The sequence below is a fragment of the Mastigoproctus giganteus genome, chromosome 9, assembly GCF_048544385.1.
Source record: "Mastigoproctus giganteus isolate SK-2022 chromosome 9, ASM4854438v1, whole genome shotgun sequence".
Classification (NCBI taxonomy): Eukaryota; Metazoa; Arthropoda; class Arachnida; order Uropygi; family Thelyphonidae; genus Mastigoproctus; species Mastigoproctus giganteus.
Genome location: NC_143583.1, coordinates 112,018,388 through 112,037,773, shown reverse-complemented (window position 1 = coordinate 112,037,773; position 19,386 = coordinate 112,018,388). Strand labels below are relative to the sequence as shown.

General features: G+C 36.1%; 1 protein-coding gene across 1 annotated transcript in view; it reads right to left on the bottom strand.

Moving 5' to 3' along the window:
* The window catches only part of LOC150080645 (protein FAN-like), a 411,353-nt gene that overhangs the window by 99,056 nt on the left and 292,911 nt on the right, over positions 1-19,386 (bottom strand). Inside the window, exons 25-26 of the mRNA XM_090380769.1 lie at positions 15,621-15,688; positions 8,719-8,780 (exon numbers count right to left, since the gene is read on the bottom strand). Of these exons, the coding sequence (XP_090236895.1) occupies positions 8,719-8,780; positions 15,621-15,688 (130 nt within the window). The remainder of the gene's footprint in view (positions 1-8,718; positions 8,781-15,620; positions 15,689-19,386) is intronic.

Below are 19,386 nucleotides of genomic sequence, written 5' to 3'. Positions count from 1 at the left end.
CACTGTGTGCAACCTCCGCCCGGGAAGCTGCACACAGCGTGTTTTATAGCCCCGCAAAATTCTAGCGAGATGCTCAGTAACGCCCGGATAGTAAGGAATGTATGCGGTAGCGACAGGAACAAACGGTTCCTGACGGTTAGACTCTATTCCTCTACTAAATCTGTCTATGATCCTCTGGGGGTATCCGCATTTTCTAAGGTCTGCTGTGACCCGTCTAATTTCACATTCTTTGTCCTCAGAGGTGGTGCAGTGTGACCCTGCTCTATCTAGTAGAGCTTTCACTACACTATTCTTATGCTGCCCAGCTTGTGCTGAACTATAATGGGTGTACTGGCCTCTGCACATAGGTTTTTTAAACACAGAAGTTTTTAGCCTAGGGCCTACCCTAGAGACCAGTACATCCAAGAAAGGAAGGGTACCTCCTGTTTCCACCTCTGAGGTAAATTGTATAAATTGGGAGAAGCTATTAAGCCAATGGAGTGCATCATCCTCTCTCCCCTTCTGGACCACGGTAAAGGTATCATCAACATACCTTTTCCATTTCTTTATGGGAAACTGACATCCACTAAAAACCCTCTCCTCTAACTCCTCCATGGCCAGATTGGCCACGATGGCGCTAATAGGAGATCCCATGGCTGTACCGTGAACCTGTTTGTACATAACACCTTGGTACACCATAGTGGTGCTGGCCAGACAAAGTTCCACACCCGAACAAATATCCTCTACGTTTAAAAGCGATCTACTACCCAAAGAGACATCATTACTCAAAGATCTTCTAACACAATATATTCCATGTTTAATTGGAATGCATGTGAATAGTGACACCACATCAAAAGAAATCATGCTCTCGTTTTCATTTACAGACAAATCTTTCACAAAATTCACAAATTCTTTACTGTCTTTTATGACATAGTTGGACTGGCCCACTATAGGCGAAATCAATTTAGCCAAATACCCTGACAAAGCATATGTGGGGCTTCCTATAAATGATACAATAGGTCTGAGTGGGACTTCTGTCTTATGAGTTTTTGGAAGTCCATAAAACCTAGGGAGTTGACATCCAGTAGCATGTAAGAACCAAAAGGTCTCCCTGGAAATCTTCTCTGCCTTTAACCAATCCTGTACCAGTTTATTAACTCGCCGCTCTAGGCCAACCAACGGGTTTCTCTGAGTAACTTTATACGTATTATTGTTCTGTAAAAGGTCCATTGCTTTTTTGTGATAGTCTTCTTTGTTTAGGACAACCGTCGATCTGCCCTTGTCCGCAGGTAAAACCACAATTCCATCGTCTCTTCTCAGTTCATTCAAGGCCTTTCTTTGACTAAAGTTAAGATTCGGAGATACTTTCTTTACCTGGCTCAAAATAACGGCAGATTTAACCCGGATCTCATTAGCTAGGGCCTCCGGTAGCTTGCTGATGGCCCGTTCAATACCCATTGCTATCTCCGCAATGGGAGGTTTGGGAGGTACAAGCGTAAACTTAGGACCTAAATTTAAAACTCCCTCTTGCTCTTCCGTAAGTTGCCTATTACTCAAGTTGTAAACAAAATTAGTACTTCTATCTGTACGTTGTACTGTACCTTCTCCCAACAACCTATTAAACTTCATAATCTGCCTCTGTCTATAGGTGTCTGCTATCCTAATAACTTTATCCAAAACTAATCTTCTAACGAGAGCCAAATGTCTAGAAGATACACTACTACTAATAACATCCAAGTACATACCTATTTGCCTCCTAGTATCTCTTAACTCCTCATGTAACTTACGGATCCAAATATTCATGATCTTCTTTTGATAACACAAAGTAACCCACTTTAGTCGGTCATCCTGAAATGGTGTTTTGACTGTAAAGCCATATGGTATAAGTCCATGCGTTTTGCATCGATGCGCAAACCTTAGATGCTGCTTCTGTCTGGCCTCTTTTATACAATACTTTTGATATTGTCGGACGTGTTGCACTACAAATTGGCCATAGCTGCTAACAATATCCTGAAAAAGGCCTCTGAGGTTGGAAAAATTCATATTTTTTTTTTTTTTTTTTTTTGGTATTAAATCAGCTCACACCAACCATAAGATTGAGCCAGGTAAAGAAAGTATCTCCGAATCTTAACTTTAGTCAAAGAAAGGCCTTGAATGAACTGAGAAGAGACGATGGAATTGTGGTTTTACCTGCGGACAAGGGCAGATCGACGGTTGTCCTAAACAAAGAAGACTATCACAAAAAAGCAATGGACCTTTTACAGAACAATAATACGTATAAAGTTACTCAGAGAAACCCGTTGGTTGGCCTAGAGCGGCGAGTTAATAAACTGGTACAGGATTGGTTAAAGGCAGAGAAGATTTCCAGGGAGACCTTTTGGTTCTTACATGCTACTGGATGTCAACTCCCTAGGTTTTATGGACTTCCAAAAACTCATAAGACAGAAGTCCCACTCAGACCTATTGTATCATTTATAGGAAGCCCCACATATGCTTTGTCAGGGTATTTGGCTAAATTGATTTCGCCTATAGTGGGCCAGTCCAACTATGTCATAAAAGACAGTAAAGAATTTGTGAATTTTGTGAAAGATTTGTCTGTAAATGAAAACGAGAGCATGATTTCTTTTGATGTGGTGTCACTATTCACATGCATTCCAATTAAACATGGAATATATTGTGTTAGAAGATCTTTGAGTAATGATGTCTCTTTGGGTAGATCGCTTTTAAACGTAGAGGATATTTGTTCGGGTGTGGAACTTTGTCTGGCCAGCACACTATGGTGTACCAAGGTGTTATGTACAAACAGGTTCACGGTACAGCCATGGGATCTCCTATTAGCGCCATCGTGGCCAATCTGGCCATGGAGGAGTTAGAGGAGAGGGTTTTTAGTGGATGTCAGTTTCCCATAAAGAAATGGAAAAGGTATGTTGATGATACCTTTACCGTGGTCCAGAAGGGGAGAGAGGATGATGCACTCCATTGGCTTAATAGCTTCTCCAATTTATACAATTTACCTCAGAGGTGGAAACAGGAGGTACCCTTCCTTTCTTGGATGTACTGGTCTCTAGGGTAGGCCCTAGGCTAAAAACTTCTGTGTTTAAAAAACCTATGTGCAGAGGCAGTACACCATTATAGTTCAGCAAGCTGGGCAGCATAAGAATAGTGTAGTGAAAGCTCTACTAGATAGAGCAGGGTCACACTGCACCACCTCTGAGGACAAAGATGTGAAATTAGACGGGTCACAGCAGACCTTAGAAATGCGGATACCCCAGAGGATCATAGACAGATTTAGTAGAGGAATAGAGTCTAACCGTCAGGAACCGTTTGTTCCTGTCGCTACCGCATACATTCCTTACTAGCGGCGTTACTGAGCATCTCGCTAGAATTTTGCGGGGCTATAAACACGCTGTGTGCAGCTTCCGGGCGGAGGTTGCACACAGTGTTGTCTCAGGTAAAAGACCAATAGCAAAGGACCTGAGTAGTGGAGTAGTATACAGGATAGAATGCCCGGATTGTGGGGAATGTTATGTGGGCGAGACAAACGACGGCTCAAGGATCGTCTGGGGGAGCATGCAAATGCTATAAAAAACCGCTGATTACAATAAATCTGCTGTGGCCGAACATTTTTGGGAGAAGCAGCATCAAATTTCCCCAGAGGATGCGGTTATCATGGATCGAGCGCATGGGTTCTGGAACCGTAAATGGCTCGAGAGCCTACGAATCTGTTCATCCGACCACAATATTATGAATAGGGACAGAGGTATGCGTATGCATCCTCTGTTTGAAACTATTATCCTAAGTACGGATGAACGGTTTTGCTTAACACGTTCCCGAGCTATTTCCGCTTCCAGTTCAGACCATGCGCCGACTGCACCACGTGTATAGGTACCGTGAGCCTGTTATATATGGACGTGCTGCAGGAAGTTTTGTTACTGCTGAGGAAGGGAGCGCAAGCTTCCGAAAGCTCCAGAGATTTTTATCGTTTTTAATCGCGTTTATTTTAGTGTATTTTATCTCAAGGATTTTATCACAGTTTTAATGTTTTTACATGTATATTTAATATAATAGCAGTTTTTGTAAATATTTATTTTATTTTAATATGTAAATAAATATTCTAGTTACAGTAAATGCTTATTCTTATGGTTGGTGTGAGCTGATTTAATACTAAAATAGGCAGCCAGTAGCAACGTGCAACAGTGTTCAGTATTCTTAATTCCATCCTGACGAGATGACATGATAGCTTTTCAGGCTTTTCATAATTTCACAATTTATTTTTACCCATTTATTTTACGTATTTAAAGATACGATTGAAAATATATTTGCATATTCACTAAAAATCACTGCCAACAACATGCATTCTGCTTGGCAGCATATTTTTCTCCATTTTGCAAATGATTTCACTGGTTTTGAATCACAAATTCAGACAATTACTGAAGACACTGTGAAGATCGGTAATGACTTGGGATTCGAAACTTTTGGACACTGCCAATGTATGTAACTGCACCGATTCACATGAAATTGATGAGTAAACTGCATATGAAGAAAAGGAAAACAATTCTGAAGTGACACCAAAAGAATTTTCAACAGAAGAATTGGAGCAAGTTTTTTTGGGGATTGACATTGCCTGTGAGGCAATTATGAATGGAGATCCGGATGTTGAACATAGCATCAAGTTACGGCAAATTTTACAAAATGGGATTCGATGCTACAAAGACTTGTGCACCGAGAAAAAGAAGACACAACTTCACCAGACTTTTTTTTTTATTGAAATACCTAAATAAACAATAAAGCTTTTTTCTTATCTCTCACGTTTCCTTTTCATTAATACAATTGTAATATTTTTAAATTCAAATCCTTTTAATTGGCTATAAAGCACAAATGGTTTATAGATTTATTATAATTTGTTTATAGATTATTTCTCTGGCACGCATTCAATTAAAACTCACTATAATTATATCTCAATCAGCATGATTTCACAAACACGGAACAGTTTCGGTACCAATTATCAGTGCTATGCAGGGTATTGCTGTACACAGAAATAAAAAAAAACTAAAAAAAAACATGGTGTATCGGTTCCTGTTTCAATGTTACCAACCAACCTATCTATTCTCCAAATTCCAAAATTCCCTAGTATTCACCAATATTCCCCTAAATCATAAGAGGGGTTATATCGTGGAACCGAGAGATAACTAGGAGTTTTAAATGTTATATTCGTTTTTCTCATGCTGAAATTAAGAATTGACTATTTTCAAGCTAGAAACATTTTTGGTGTTGACCAGTGTAAGTGATGAAATAATTTCTTGAAAGTTGCTTGGTGATGCTGGAAACTGGATATAAACAAGTTTTGTGATATACAGTATACCCTCATGTCAGTTTTTATTCACAGAATTTTTGAATGCACAGAAAACTATTTATACCCAAACCTTTTGATATAAAAAGGTATTCCTGAAGCCTTTCAGTACCTCTGTAGAATGCAACAATTGTAGGAACCACTATTTGCTAATAGAGACTACAAGTACTGGTTAAAGGAACCACAAACTTTTTTTTTTTTTTTTTTTAAATTACAAAAACCAGTTAAGAGATTAATGTGCTGAGAGAGGGCTATTACATGGTTGGTCTTAATGAACTAATTTGTGTTTAATCTGCGTTATTCAAGAAATATGAATAACGTTAATTAAGCTATGTGAATTGTTGTGAAATGAATTTTATTTTTACAAAGTGCTAGAGGTTATGATAAGCATGGTAAACTCTCACACAATAGAACTGCTTAACAGCTAATGAATGTTTCTTCCATTTGTTCCAACTTCCATTCTTTCTTGATTTTGCCTGATGACAGGATTCAACATGGAAACCAGAAACAAAATGTTGCCAATTGTTAAGTAGTTCTAATATGTGGGAGTTTAGCTTACTTATTGTTATTAATGTTATTTACATTAATTCAATTAAGAAATTATGTCAGGAGAGCATAGCTTTACTTTGGGTAGGATGAATTAATTATGTAATCCAAAGAGCAAATAAATTATGAACTCAAAGTACAGCATAATTTGGCAATACATTACTGGTGGGACAAATTAACCAACAATAAAAATTAAAATGAGTAATCAAGTCACAAAGGAGGTTAGGCAGGCAAAGGCAGATTACGAGAAATCTTTGGCAAAGGATGCAAAGAAACACAGCAAAGAGTGCTTTACCTATGAAGTGCTTTACTCTAGAAGGAAAGGGATGAATCAGATTGGACCACTTAACACAGACAGGTTCACTATTGATGATCATGCTCAGGTAGCTGACAAACTGAATGAGTATTTTGCATCTACATTCACACATGAGGAGTCATTCAATGAGGGGGGAGTGCCACAAGTTAATAAAATGCTAACGTTTATCAAGAGCTAAGTGATTTTGTAATAACTGAGAGCAAAGTGGAGGAGAAACTGTTGAAGTTAAACATAAGGAAGGCACTTGGGGTGGATAGGATCTATCCAGTTATATTAAAGGAGGCAGCAAAGGAAGTAAGCAAACCCTTAGCCATAATTATGAGAGCTTCCTTGGACTCAGGGGAGGTCCCCATGGACTGGAGGTGCGCAAATGTACCACAAATTCACAAAGGGGGTTCACAAAAGGTGACACAAGTACCTACAGATCGTTAGTTTAACTTGTGTTCCGGGGAAAATAATGGAATCGCTGATTAAAGAAGCATTGCAGGATCATCTAGACAAGACTGTAGTAATAGTTAAGACACAGCATGGGTTTGTTAAAGGAAGGTTTGTCTGGCCAATCTGATTGGATACTATGATGTGGTCACAAAGGAACTGAATGCCAAAAATAATTTTGATATCATATAGTACTTGAATTTCAGGAAAGCTTTTGATACTGTTGCACATGGAAGACTGCTGTACAAATTGGAGAGGTATGGCATTAAGGGTAAGTTGCTACAATGGGATGGTTGAGTGGGAGACTCAATGAACACTGCTCTTCGTGACCAAATGTTGTTAGTGGAGTTCCCCAGGATCCGGTGTTGGACCCACTGTTGTTTTGTATATTTATCAATGATATTGATGAAGGTATATCAGGTTTAATGTCCAAGTTTGCAGATGATACAAAGGTTGGCAGGGTTGTTAACGATAGTAAAGACAGTATGCTACTCCAACTGGATCTAGATAAGTTGGGAAAATGTTGGGATAAGTTGCCACTGAAAAGTGGAAACTGAAGTTTAACATTCACAAATGCAACGTACTGCATATTGGTAGCGATAACTGAAGAGAAACGTACCAACTCTGCAGTACACTCAGGAAGTGAAAAAGACCTGGGGGGTAATTGTGCAGTCAAATATGAAGTTCGCTGAGCAGTGCAGACGGGCTGCCAGGGCAGGTCACGAAGTCTTGTCAAAGATATATAGGAATTATGCTAGCAGGGGCAGGGAGGTGATTATCCCGTTATACAAGGCAATGGTCAGGCTACACCTAGAGTACTGTGTACAGGTCTGGAGGCCTCATTTTAGGAAGGATGTAGAGTTAGTAGAACAAGTAAAAAGAAGGGCAATAAGATTGGTGAGGGGAACAAAGGGGGTGCTCTTAAGAAGAAAGGCTTAAGTTCTGCAAATTGCAGTTCCTGGAGAGTAGGCACCTGTGAGGTGATCTGATTGAGGTGTATAAGGACTTAAATGGGTTGAGCAAGCTGAATGCTGATGGGATTCTTCCTCTTGCTCAGACTAAGAACCTGAAGGGGGACAGTTTCAAATTGAGGAAAGATAGTTGTAGAATAGATGTGCAGAAATTTGCCTTTAGCCAACGGGTAGTTGATTGGTGGAACAGGCTTCCATCTGTTGTTGTGAAAGCTAATAGCCTAAATAAATTTAAGACTGAGCTGGACAGGCATTTGGAACGAATGGAGGGGTGAAATGGAAGCATTTTTTTTTTTTTTGGCTGATATTGCATAAGCTTGCTTTCTTGCATTGTATGCCTCTACTAATGCCAATTATAACAATTAATGCTATATGGCAGAAGGCTCTTAAGTAACACATTAATATTTTTTTTGTAGCTCTGTTGCTACACTTTTTTATGTACATTACCACAAACTGCCACTGTACTTCCCCCCCTTTATTTATTTATTTTTTTTAATTATGAAAACTGCATCTTTCAGTTAATGTTTTAAAAGCCTTAGTAGCATTTTAAAAGGGATTTCATTGGCTTTTTTTTTTTTGTTTGTTTGCTACTTCAAAAAGAAAAATTTATCAACTCCATTTAGGGATTCAAACTTCGTTTCTAAATTTGCTTTAATTTCATCAATCATTATATTAAAATATTCACTTCTGAAATGCTCTGGATTTTTTATAGGTTAATTAGCATTTTTATAATCAAACTATTTTTTTTTTTTTTTTTTTTTTTGTGATAACGCCTCTTTTCTTTGAAGGTCAAAAGGAATGTCATATTTAATGTTTTTTGCAGACTGGAAAGTTCCTTTTAGTGCAATAGAAACATATTTGAATAATACTGATTGAGCCAAGCACAAAAATGCTGTCTCATTTTTGAGACAGAGTGTTAATTAGTTTAAACTTTATGGCAAAGTTGAAAGGTGGGTCTGCTCAAAGCTTTAGGAGGCAAATCAAGCTTATGTACTGTTAGGTGGCCACTGCCAATTTCACCTTTTTGAATTTTTAAACAATTTTCTGTAAGTTATAAAAAGAAGAGTTATTTAACAGAGATGAAATTAAAATAAATGAAATTCATACAAAAGTGAAAATACCTGCATCATCATGTGCCATTGTGGTTTCAAGAAGCTTTCCATATTCAATATTATACATATATCTGAAATAAAGAATAAAAGAATATGAAATAGCTTGCTACAAATTTAATAAGCTAATTTTATTATTAGAATTAAGATCATTAACCCGGAAGCAGATGCAAAAGCAAAATCAACAGTGTGCCAGCATTTTTGAAAATTTTTTAACCCTCCTCCCCCAGTTAACATTATCTAATTTTCAAAACCAAAATTTCTTATTAATAATCACAGTAGTTATTTAAAAAAAAATTACAGCAGACTCTCGATTAACCAGGATCGGATTAACCGGGACACTTCAAGACTCCAAATTAAAAAAAAAAAAAAAAAAAAAATCAAACAAAAATCAAAAAAATTTAAGTAATAACTAGAATAGGTATAAACAGATATTTTGCAAGTCGTAAATAAACGACAAGTGGAAATGTAAGTCGTCATTGGGAGATTAGTGTACCTATTATCTTGCAATCCCTGCTGTCTTCACACCCGCCACTCAAAAAAAAAAAAAAAAAAAAACAAGAGACTAAATGTTTAGTTTGTTTTACTGCATCGCGTCGATTGTTGTGTTCCGTTGCAGTGCAAAAGGACAAATTTTGTTTCGTTATGTCAGGGATGTCAATTTTTTTTATAGTATTTTTTTTTTTTTTTTTTTTTGTTTAGAAATCGTGAAAATGATGGGTAAACGCAAAAGAGTTGCGTTTTCAGTTAAACAAAAACTTGAAATTATTCAAAAGTTTGAAAACGATGCATCTGTTAAATCTCTAAGGAATCGACATAATAAAGATGTATCAAAATGGCCAAACATTATCAAGTATCGCACGGAATTCAGATTTTCCAATAATAATATAGTAGCAATATGTTATTAGTCATTCCCGAGTTACGTAAAACTCGACAAAGTAAGGAGTCCTGGAATGTATGTCGGGAACTTTTGTATTTTTGGATTAACTGGGAAATCGATTATCCAGGATTTGTTTTTTACCATCTATCCCGGAAAATCGAGAGTCTACTGTATATTTATTTGATTTTTTTTTTTTTTCCCCCTTTTTCATTTTGATTCTGGCATTTGGAAATTTATCTTCAAATACAAACTTTTTTCCTTGAAATTTTGTTATCAAGTCAAATATACATAAAAAAGATTCTGTAACCATACATATTTAAAAAAACAATTTGTTATAAACAGTGTACACTTTTTTTCCTTCTTTTGCATGCAAAATTTTGGTTTCATATTAGTTTTCAGAAGTTTATAACACAACTTCCAATAGATAAATTTCCATGAAATTCTATTATAGACTCAACACATCGAAGAAAGAATATATTTCTTTTTTTCAAAACACAATTTTTTGTGAGGAAGAACCACTTTGGAATAGGATTGGACTGGATAGTGAGATGTTAAAAAGATCTTGGGAGGCTTCACTAAATCATTCTACAAGCACTAGCACTAGACCAGTACTAGATCCAAACAAAAAAAAAAACATGGCTGCTATCTATGTCGGGATTGTCAGCTGAGTTTCGGTTGAAAAGGCAAGGCTTTTTGCAAAGGTGTCTCTCTCTCTCTCTCTCTCTCTCTCTCTCTCTCTCTCTCTCTCTCTCTTTTTTTTTTTTTTTAATCAGTGACAGTAATTATTTTGAACCCTTCTTTATGAAACTCTAGTGACTGAATTATCTGGCATTTTCACTAAAAAAGAAGCAGATTTTGACTAATGTCATATTTTAACACAATCAAATGTTAATATGTTCTAAAACACATTTAACATTGAAAATGCAAAGTACTGCATATGGGAAGAAGTCACCCCACAGAAACATACCAACTGTGTGGTAGAAAATGAAAAAGACCTGGGAGTAATTGTGCAATCAGATATGAAGTTTTCTGAGCAGTGCAGACAAGCGGCTCTGGCACCTGTCTGCACTGCTCAAAAAAATGGCCAGAATGAAAACTTCATTCTGGCCATGTAAGAATAATACAAAATACAGTTCTATCTAAATGACAATGGTACAAAATTTATAAAAAATTCAAGGAAATTATTATAGTGAAAACTGAATGTAACTGACATAATAAAACAGGCCTACGTGCTCTGGATTCATAATGCAAAAATTTATTTTTATTTTGTTACACAGAGCATTAATAAACTACAATAATTTATTTATTGTAGTTTATTAATGCTCTGTGTAACAAAATAAAAATAAATTTTCCCATGAATGTAACTGTATGAATGTTAGACAATACCGGACAGTAAGCTGAAATACTGAACTGTCTGGGTCAAAACTGGACACCCTGCTGACTAGAAGCATTGAAGGAATTTTTGTTTGTTTGCTTGTTTTTAGCTAGATGCTCAAGAAATTACATTATTTTGATGTATACCATAACAGAAAAACAGCTTGTTTCATTCAGTGGTAGATGTTCTTTTTTTCCAATATATATCAGTAAAACAGGAACTCCATATATTTGCAATGCAATGGCTTATTGTACACTGAAAACAAAGATTTATAAAAAAAACAAAAGCCGCCTCCTTATCTAACATAGTAGTAGTAGTGGTGGCATGTGATGCAAGAAAGCAAGTGTATGAGCTTATGCAGCATCAGCCGAAAAAAAAAAAAAAAATCACACCATTCCCTCTAAATGCCTGTCCAGTTCCTCCTTAAATTTATTCAACCTATCAGCTTCCACAACGACAGATGGAAGTTTGTTCGAGCAATTAACCACCCGCTGGCTAAAGGTAAATTTCCGCACATCTATTCTATATCTGTCCTTTCTTAATTTGAATTTATGCCCCCTTAGGGGCATAAATTCAAATTAAGCAAGGACAGATATAGAATAGATAGAACAGATATAGAAATTAAGAAAGGACAGATATTCAAATCAAGGCCTTATACACCTCAATCAGATCACCACGCAGGTGCCTAGTCTCCAGTCACTGCAATTTGCAGAACTTAAGCCTCTCTTGGTAAGAGGATCCCTTTATTCCCCTCACCAATCTTGTTGTCCTTCTCTGTACACGCTCAAGTAAATCTACATCCTTCCTAAAATGAGGCTTCCAGACCTGTACGCAGTACTCAAGGCGTGGCCTAACCATTGCCTTACACAGAGGGACAATCACCTCCTTTTCCCTGCTAGCAAAATTCCTATATATCATTGACAAAATCCCTATGACCTGCCCTGGCAGCCTGTCTGCATTGCTCAGAAACCTTCATATCTGACTGCACAATTACTCCCAGGTCTTTTTCATTTTCTACCATCTTAAGTGTAGTACCACATAGTTGGTACGTTTCTCTGGGGTTACTTCTACCCATGTGTAGTACTTTGAATTTGTCAAGGTTAAACTTCAGTTGCCACTTCTTAGCCCATCTGCCCAAATTATCTAGATCCTGTTGCAGTAGCACACTGCCATTACTGTCATTAACAACCCTGCCAACCTTTGTATCATCTGCAAACTTCGACATTAAGCCTGATATATCTTCATCAATATCATTGATAAATATACAAAACAACAGTGGATCCAACACCGAACCCTGTGGGACTCCAATAATAACATTAATCCACGAAGAGCAGCACCCATTGATTACCACCCTCTGTCTTCTCCCACTTAACTATCCTTTTATCCATTGTAGCAACTTACCCTTAATAACATTCTGCTCCAATTTGTACAATAGTCTTCCATGCACAACAATGTCAAAAGCTTTCCTGAAATCCAAATATATGATATCAAAATTATTTTTTGCATCCAGTTCCTTTGTAACCACATCATAATATCCTATCAATTTTTTCAGACAAGACTTTCCCTTAACAAACCCATGCTGTGTCTGAATTATTGCTGCAGTCTTGTCTAGATGATCCTGCAATGCATCTTTAACCAGTGACTCCATTATTTTACCCAGAACAGAAGTTAAACTAACTGGTCTGTAATTACTCGTGTCACCCTTCGATCCCCCTTTGTGAATTAGGGGATACATTTGCACATCTCCAGTCTGTGGGAACCTGCCCTGAGTCCAAGGATGCTCTCATAATTATGGCTAAGGGTTTGCTTAGTTGCTTTGCCGCCTCCTTTAATATAACTGGATAGATCCCATCCACTCCAGGTGCTTTTCTTATGGTTAACTTCAACAATTTCTCCTCCACTTTGCTCTCAGTTATTACAAAATCATTAAGTATTCTGCTACAATTTGATAACCTTCTGCCATTTTCAAACCTTAATAATTCCTCATGTGTGAATGTAGATGCAAAATACTCATTTAGTTTGTTTGCTATCTGAGCAGGCTCATCAACAGTCGAACCATCGATGTCAAGTGGACCATCAGATTCATCCCCTTCCTTTTAGAGTTTATATAAGTAAAGAAATCCTTGCTGTTTTTCTTAGCATCTTTTGCCAAGGATTTCTCGTAATCTGCCTTCGCCTGCCTAACCTCCTTTGTGACTTGATTACAGACTAGCTTATATCTGCCATAGGCTTCTGAGTTGCTTGATAATTTATATGCATCCCATGCATTTTTCTTCTCTGTTACGAGTCTCATTAGTTCATTAGATAACCATTTAGGCCTAAACCTTGAACAATATTTCTTAATAGGTATGAAACTTTTAGTAGCATCCACGATTAATTCCTTGAATGTTTCCCACTTAGAATTTACTGTTGGTAACATCGTCAGTTGATCTCACTGTACAGAATTTAAAAACTTTCTGAGACCACTGTACAAAATGATTGATGTGGTCAATCATTTTGCCCTACTGAAAGAACTAATCACAACGTGATCCCATCCCCCACCAACTGGTAACATGCCTTTGATTACTAAACTAGTTCATTTGTTGGTACACTGGAGAAGAGAAAAAAAAAAAAAAAAAAGACGAATAAAATGTGAAAAAGACTGCAGTCATGATGCAAAATCACAGTTGATTGTTTATGTTTTCAATAACAACATTGTAAACCACTTAAATATGCATTTATTTGTGTGCCAGGTGAATACATAACTGGCTGGAGAGAGCAGAGTTTACAATAAATCGTCAATACAAATATTTATCGTATTTAGTAGTCACGGGCTTGAACCCCGGTCCATTCAAGGAATGCATGCTATGCATTCTCACTCCTGACCACTGGGCTACGTTAAGCCTTGGCTGGAGAGTAAATTTAAGGAGGAACTGGACAGGCATTTGGAGGGAATGATGTGATTTTTTTTTTTTTTTTGGCTGATGCTGCATAAGCTTATACACTTGCTTTCTTGCATCACATGCCACTACTACTACTACTACTTGTTCCTGCTGACAAAATACCTAAATATCATTGACAAAATCCAATGAGCTGTCCTAACAGCCCAACTTGTTTTGCTAATGCTGTGTAAGCTTGTTTTTTTTTTTGCACCATTTACTACTACTAAGTGATTTATACAATGCTTATCCCATTACTAACTTACTTGCAATAAGAATTTTGAAGACTGTTTTATTAAGAATTACAAACAAGAAAGGTATTAGAACCTATTGTAATTAGTACTGTGTACAGGTTAAAGGCTGAGAAGACAGAAGATGCTTGTTGACATTAGACTTGATTTCTGTAGATTGTATGAAAGACCTTTCATAGATTTCCCCTCTATCTATCTAATTGTAAAGACTGATGTGAAGTGCCTGTTTAATTCATAGCAACATCAGCTGAGTTTTCTAAAACTTTTCCACACTGATTATCCAAGGGTCCAATCTTATTTGTTTTCTTCTTTTCAACTTGTGACCATTCAGGTCTGTCAAAAACAAAGGAATCAACTTATGAGTTAATGATTTAAACTAACAGCCACTAAAAAAATAACTAAAGTCAGTCCCAACAATGTATAAAAATGTTATCATACATAACATTCTAAGTTTTATGGAGCTCATTTTGGCCCAGAATGCAGGGAATTATTTTTAATATCCACAGGAACCTGAAGGCCGCCTTCATTTTGAGAATGATAGCAGTCTAATACTGGACAGTTTGTATGTCTTGGTTGAATGTACAGCACAGGAATCCAGCAGCATCAAAATTTTCTTCTACAGTGTCATTCTGTATTCAGTTGAAGAAGTTAAAACTGAAAAATTGTGTGCGTAAGCCAAACTGTTGTATTTGTTTAATACAATTAAAACTGCATGAATTGATTTTTCATTAATGAAACTGGATAATGAGAATTTGCAACATTATGGCTTATTTTAAGAATACTTATTGTTGCTATAAAATTAGAATCACAAAACAGTGGAAAACAACAGAATCTTCTATCTCCAATTTCTTGCAAGTTCAAAACAGTGATGATGTGAATCTAATTAGTATTTCCCTAGGGAGATATAAAACAAATGAAAATTACATATAAATGTCAAGCATAAACAGAGAAATAGAGGGAATTATGAAGCACTCAGGGGATAAATAAGAAACCAATAATTTCATGCCAGATCATAATCAGAGATTCACACTGTCATGAGACTCAGTACTAAACTGCCTGTTTTTAAGAGGGTAGTAAATATGTGAGCAACTTTAAAAATACTTACAATAAAAAATGGTATGTGTTTGCAATGCTTTAATATATAAATTTGTCATGATATATGAAACTGTTTAATTTCACTGATTTGATTAGAGATAAGGGGGGTCAATGATGAGGAATAGGTCAATGATGAGGGGGTCAATGATGAGGATGAGGTTTGTACAATAGCTTGAAAACACCAACACTTCTGTGCATAAAAATACAATTTTATACGTCAAAAATTAGAACTCTGAAAGAGTTAAAAAAAAAAAAAAAAAAATCTTGAAACCAATAAGATGCTCTGCAAGAACCACATTAATTTCACTTTATTTTTAAAATAAAATGGTTTTTAATGGCCAAGACAAGTTTTTTTTTTTTTTTTTTTTTTTTTGTAAAATATACATTAAACTTACACATAGTTATCCCAGGATCCAACAACTATTGTTTTTCCATCTTCCATGAGGAAACATGAGGAAAGTGCCTTTAAAGAAAATAGTTTCATAAATATTTTATGAAAATTGCTGTTTTTGCTTTTTATTTTATAAATTTTGTTTCTCAGAAAACTGACTGGCAACACCATTAACTCAAATGTAAGAGAACAAGCTATCAAAAGCAAGACTAACAAATTCATACTAAATGTTCCTTAATTTTGAGGGAAAAAGATAATTTAGCCAAATTATTTCCTCCTTTCACTGGCAGAAAAGCTAAGAGTCTCAAATAAAGAGCTTTACTCTCTCAAAGTGATTACTTCAAAGGAGTTTACTATATGTTAATTGCATTTTCAGAAAATGCAATTAAAATACAGTAATCTCCTGAGTTACAGTCACTTCTTTCCAACTTATGAATCACCTGTAAGGTGATTTATAAGTTGGAAAGTTCATAAATCAGGATTAGTTATTCTGGACATGATATAGGGAAGGATGGATGCCAAAATTTAATTTTCAAGGGTTTTTTAAAGTACTGTTTATGTAATCCTTATTTAATGCATATGTTGTTCTTTACTTTATATATACTGTGTAACATGTATAGTACACTATGAACAAAGTACAATAACAAATTTTGTTATACAATAAGAGAAGGGGGACAAAATAATGAATACAGTTCCAAAATCTAGCAGTGGCCCGGATATTCCAAGTTATCAGATTTGGGAGTTTGTTGCGTATTTGTTTACTTTAAACTTTTTTTATATCAGGAAAAGAATTTTCTGTATTGGATTAAAAGAAAATACCATAGCAGTAATGCTTTTCTTTTATATAAAAAAAAAAAAAAAATGGACTGTACATGTATATACAATATCCAATACTGAATTAAGTACTTAAATTAAGAGCACAGTCATCTTATTTTCAAAAGATCACACCCTGTGGAGTTGCTGAAGTTGAGCAAAAGTTCATAATTTGGTAGATTACTAAAAATAAAATTTTACTAAACTACAAATTTTAAAATCCTACAATTCTAAACTATTAATTGTTATAATCAAATTAGAAAGTTAGCATTATGATGGTACAGTGTCATATCAAAATGAAAATGGGCTATGGTATAATGTAATTTATTTATTTTCTTCATGTAACTTTTTTATTTTTCTCCTGTCCTTATGGGTAACTGAAATTAGGGCCCTGCTGCAGCTGCATCATAGGATAATGTGCCACTGAATGTCATGCAAATTTTGAATCCAGATTTGGGATTCGACGTCAAGATCATATCCTAAAGACTAGGATTCAAATATGAAGTTTTTACAAGAATTAAAGTATTTCCTAATATGATTACCATACATCCTTTAGTGAGAATGTATGGCAGTCAATTTAGTGCTGACTAAACTGGTGAAGTACCATTAATTTTTAAATGTGTACATTTCTGTAAAATGCATTAATCATCAAAGAAAAAGAGATGTGATCCTCTCTTGGTTCAAAATTGACTGAAATGGGCAAAAAATATCGATCTAGATCCATTGTTATTTTTATTATTATTACCAAACTGCCAAGGAACTAATAAGCCACCAAGGAAAAGGTATATTCTTGGAAGCCTGTTGTCCATTGTGGCTAGATTTGTTTAGTACAGTATTTACCTTCCATACGATCTTTTATTTTAAGGACCGATGAAATTTGCAGGAACCAATGGCTTTCCGATATAGCTGGAACAATGCACTGGTGGAAATTTTCAGATGCGTGGCCCAAAAATGGAACATCATTCGTACGATTATTCCCAACCAATTAGTGTCTTTGTTATTGTTCGACACAACATTCCCACGTGGGCTTTCCGATATAGCTGGAACAATGCACTGGTGGAAATTTTCAGATGCGTGGCCCAAAAATGGAACATCATTCGTACGATTATTCCCAACCAATTAGTGTCTTTGTTATTGTTCAACACAACATTCCCACGTGTTACAGTACTTCAAACAGATTCTTTATCTTCTGTTTGATGCACTTGTCCAGTGTGTATTTTTGTTAATTATATGAAACCGGCCTCTTCTGGAAGTGAATGTCCAGGAGAACGTACCCCACTAAGGATGAGGCTGGTTTATCTGGACATAAACCTATGGAAGATGGGCTCATTCTTCCGTTGGGTGCCAATGCCTCTGGAGATTTTAAGCTGAAGCCTTTGCTGGTGTATCACTCTAACATCCCCAGAATATTTAAACAAAACGTCAACAAAGGAATGCTGGGAGTGTTTTGGCACAGTAATAAGAAGGCCTGGGTTACAAGATATGTCTTCAATGAATGGGTGCTTGAAGTTTTCTGTCCTTCAGTGAAGGGTTATCTTGAGAAAAATAAGCTTCCTGCGAAGGCCCTGCTCCGCTGGCTAATGTGCCAGGTCATGATCCTGACCTTGTTCAATCTCTTGAGGCACAATTTTACTTTGTTCAAGTCAAATTTTTGCCACCCAACACCACTCCTCTTCTTCAACCAATGGACCAGCAAATGATTGTAAATTTGAAGAAAATGTATACCAAGAAAATGTTTGCAAGTTGCTTTGCAGTGACCTCTATTGAAAATGCTGTCACCCTCAAAGATTTTTGGAGGTAGAAGTTCGACATCTTAGACCAGGGGTGGCAAACCCATGGCAAGCTTGTCCAAAGTAGCACGCATACACATTTTTTGGGCACACGGAATTCAGAATGTCCCAAAAAAATTTCAAACTTCATGCAGTGATTTGTTTGAAGTTGGAGTGGTGAGAAGTACTGACGAAACTGTAAAACTGAAATTAAGAAAAACGAAACTGTAAAACTGAAATTAAGAAAAACATTTGTATATTTCACACATTTATTCAGAACATAAGTTATTGGCAAAGTTATGTGAGATATATTACCCACATTCAGTATTTAGTGTAGTCTCCTTCATTGTCAATTACGGTTTGTATGTGACGTGGAGATTGAGATTATTCTTCATTAATTCCCATAAATAAATTCTCATATTTTAATTGCTATTTGCCCTTTACAGATTGTTTAGAATGTCAGCTCAACCAGCAAAGAAACAAAAATGTTCAAATAAAGAGGGGAGTAGCAGAGAATTTCAAGAATCTTGGAGTGAAATATTTGATTTGATTAAGAAGGATAATAAAGCATTATGCATTTTGTGTTCTGAAATGCGAAGCATTATGGGCAGTTTTTTAAAAGATTTATCCAATTTTGGCATGCACCCTTAAAAAGGTTTGCCATCCCTGTCCTAGACTGTGAGAGGCTAATCATAAGTTCTTTGAATGATGCTTCCACCAGATGCTTAAATTGAGCTGGGAAAAACATCTGGCTTTTAATCATCCATAACTTTGACTGATTTGAAGATGATGGTGCTTTGACAAATGATATTGCTTGATAAATCAATGGGTCTGGAAGTGGACGAAGAGGATGTGGAGAACCTTATTGATGCTCATGGGCGTGAACTAACGACAGAGGAGCTATAAAAGTTGGAGGAAAATTATGAAGAGTGACACTGGAGAAGAGGACACCTAAAAAGTGTCAGCTGAAGAGTTGAAGGCTGTCATTTCTTGTTGGGAGCATTTAAGAGAAGTGGTAAAAAAAAAAAAAACACTGCAACATTTAAAACACTGAACTCAATGTTCAAAATGGAAGACAAAGTCATTTCTTACTTCAGTAGGCTACAAAAAAGTCATAAGAAAACAGTCCACTTTGGACAGTTTCTTTGCCAGTAGTAGCAAAACACAAAAGACTGAAAAGACACATGA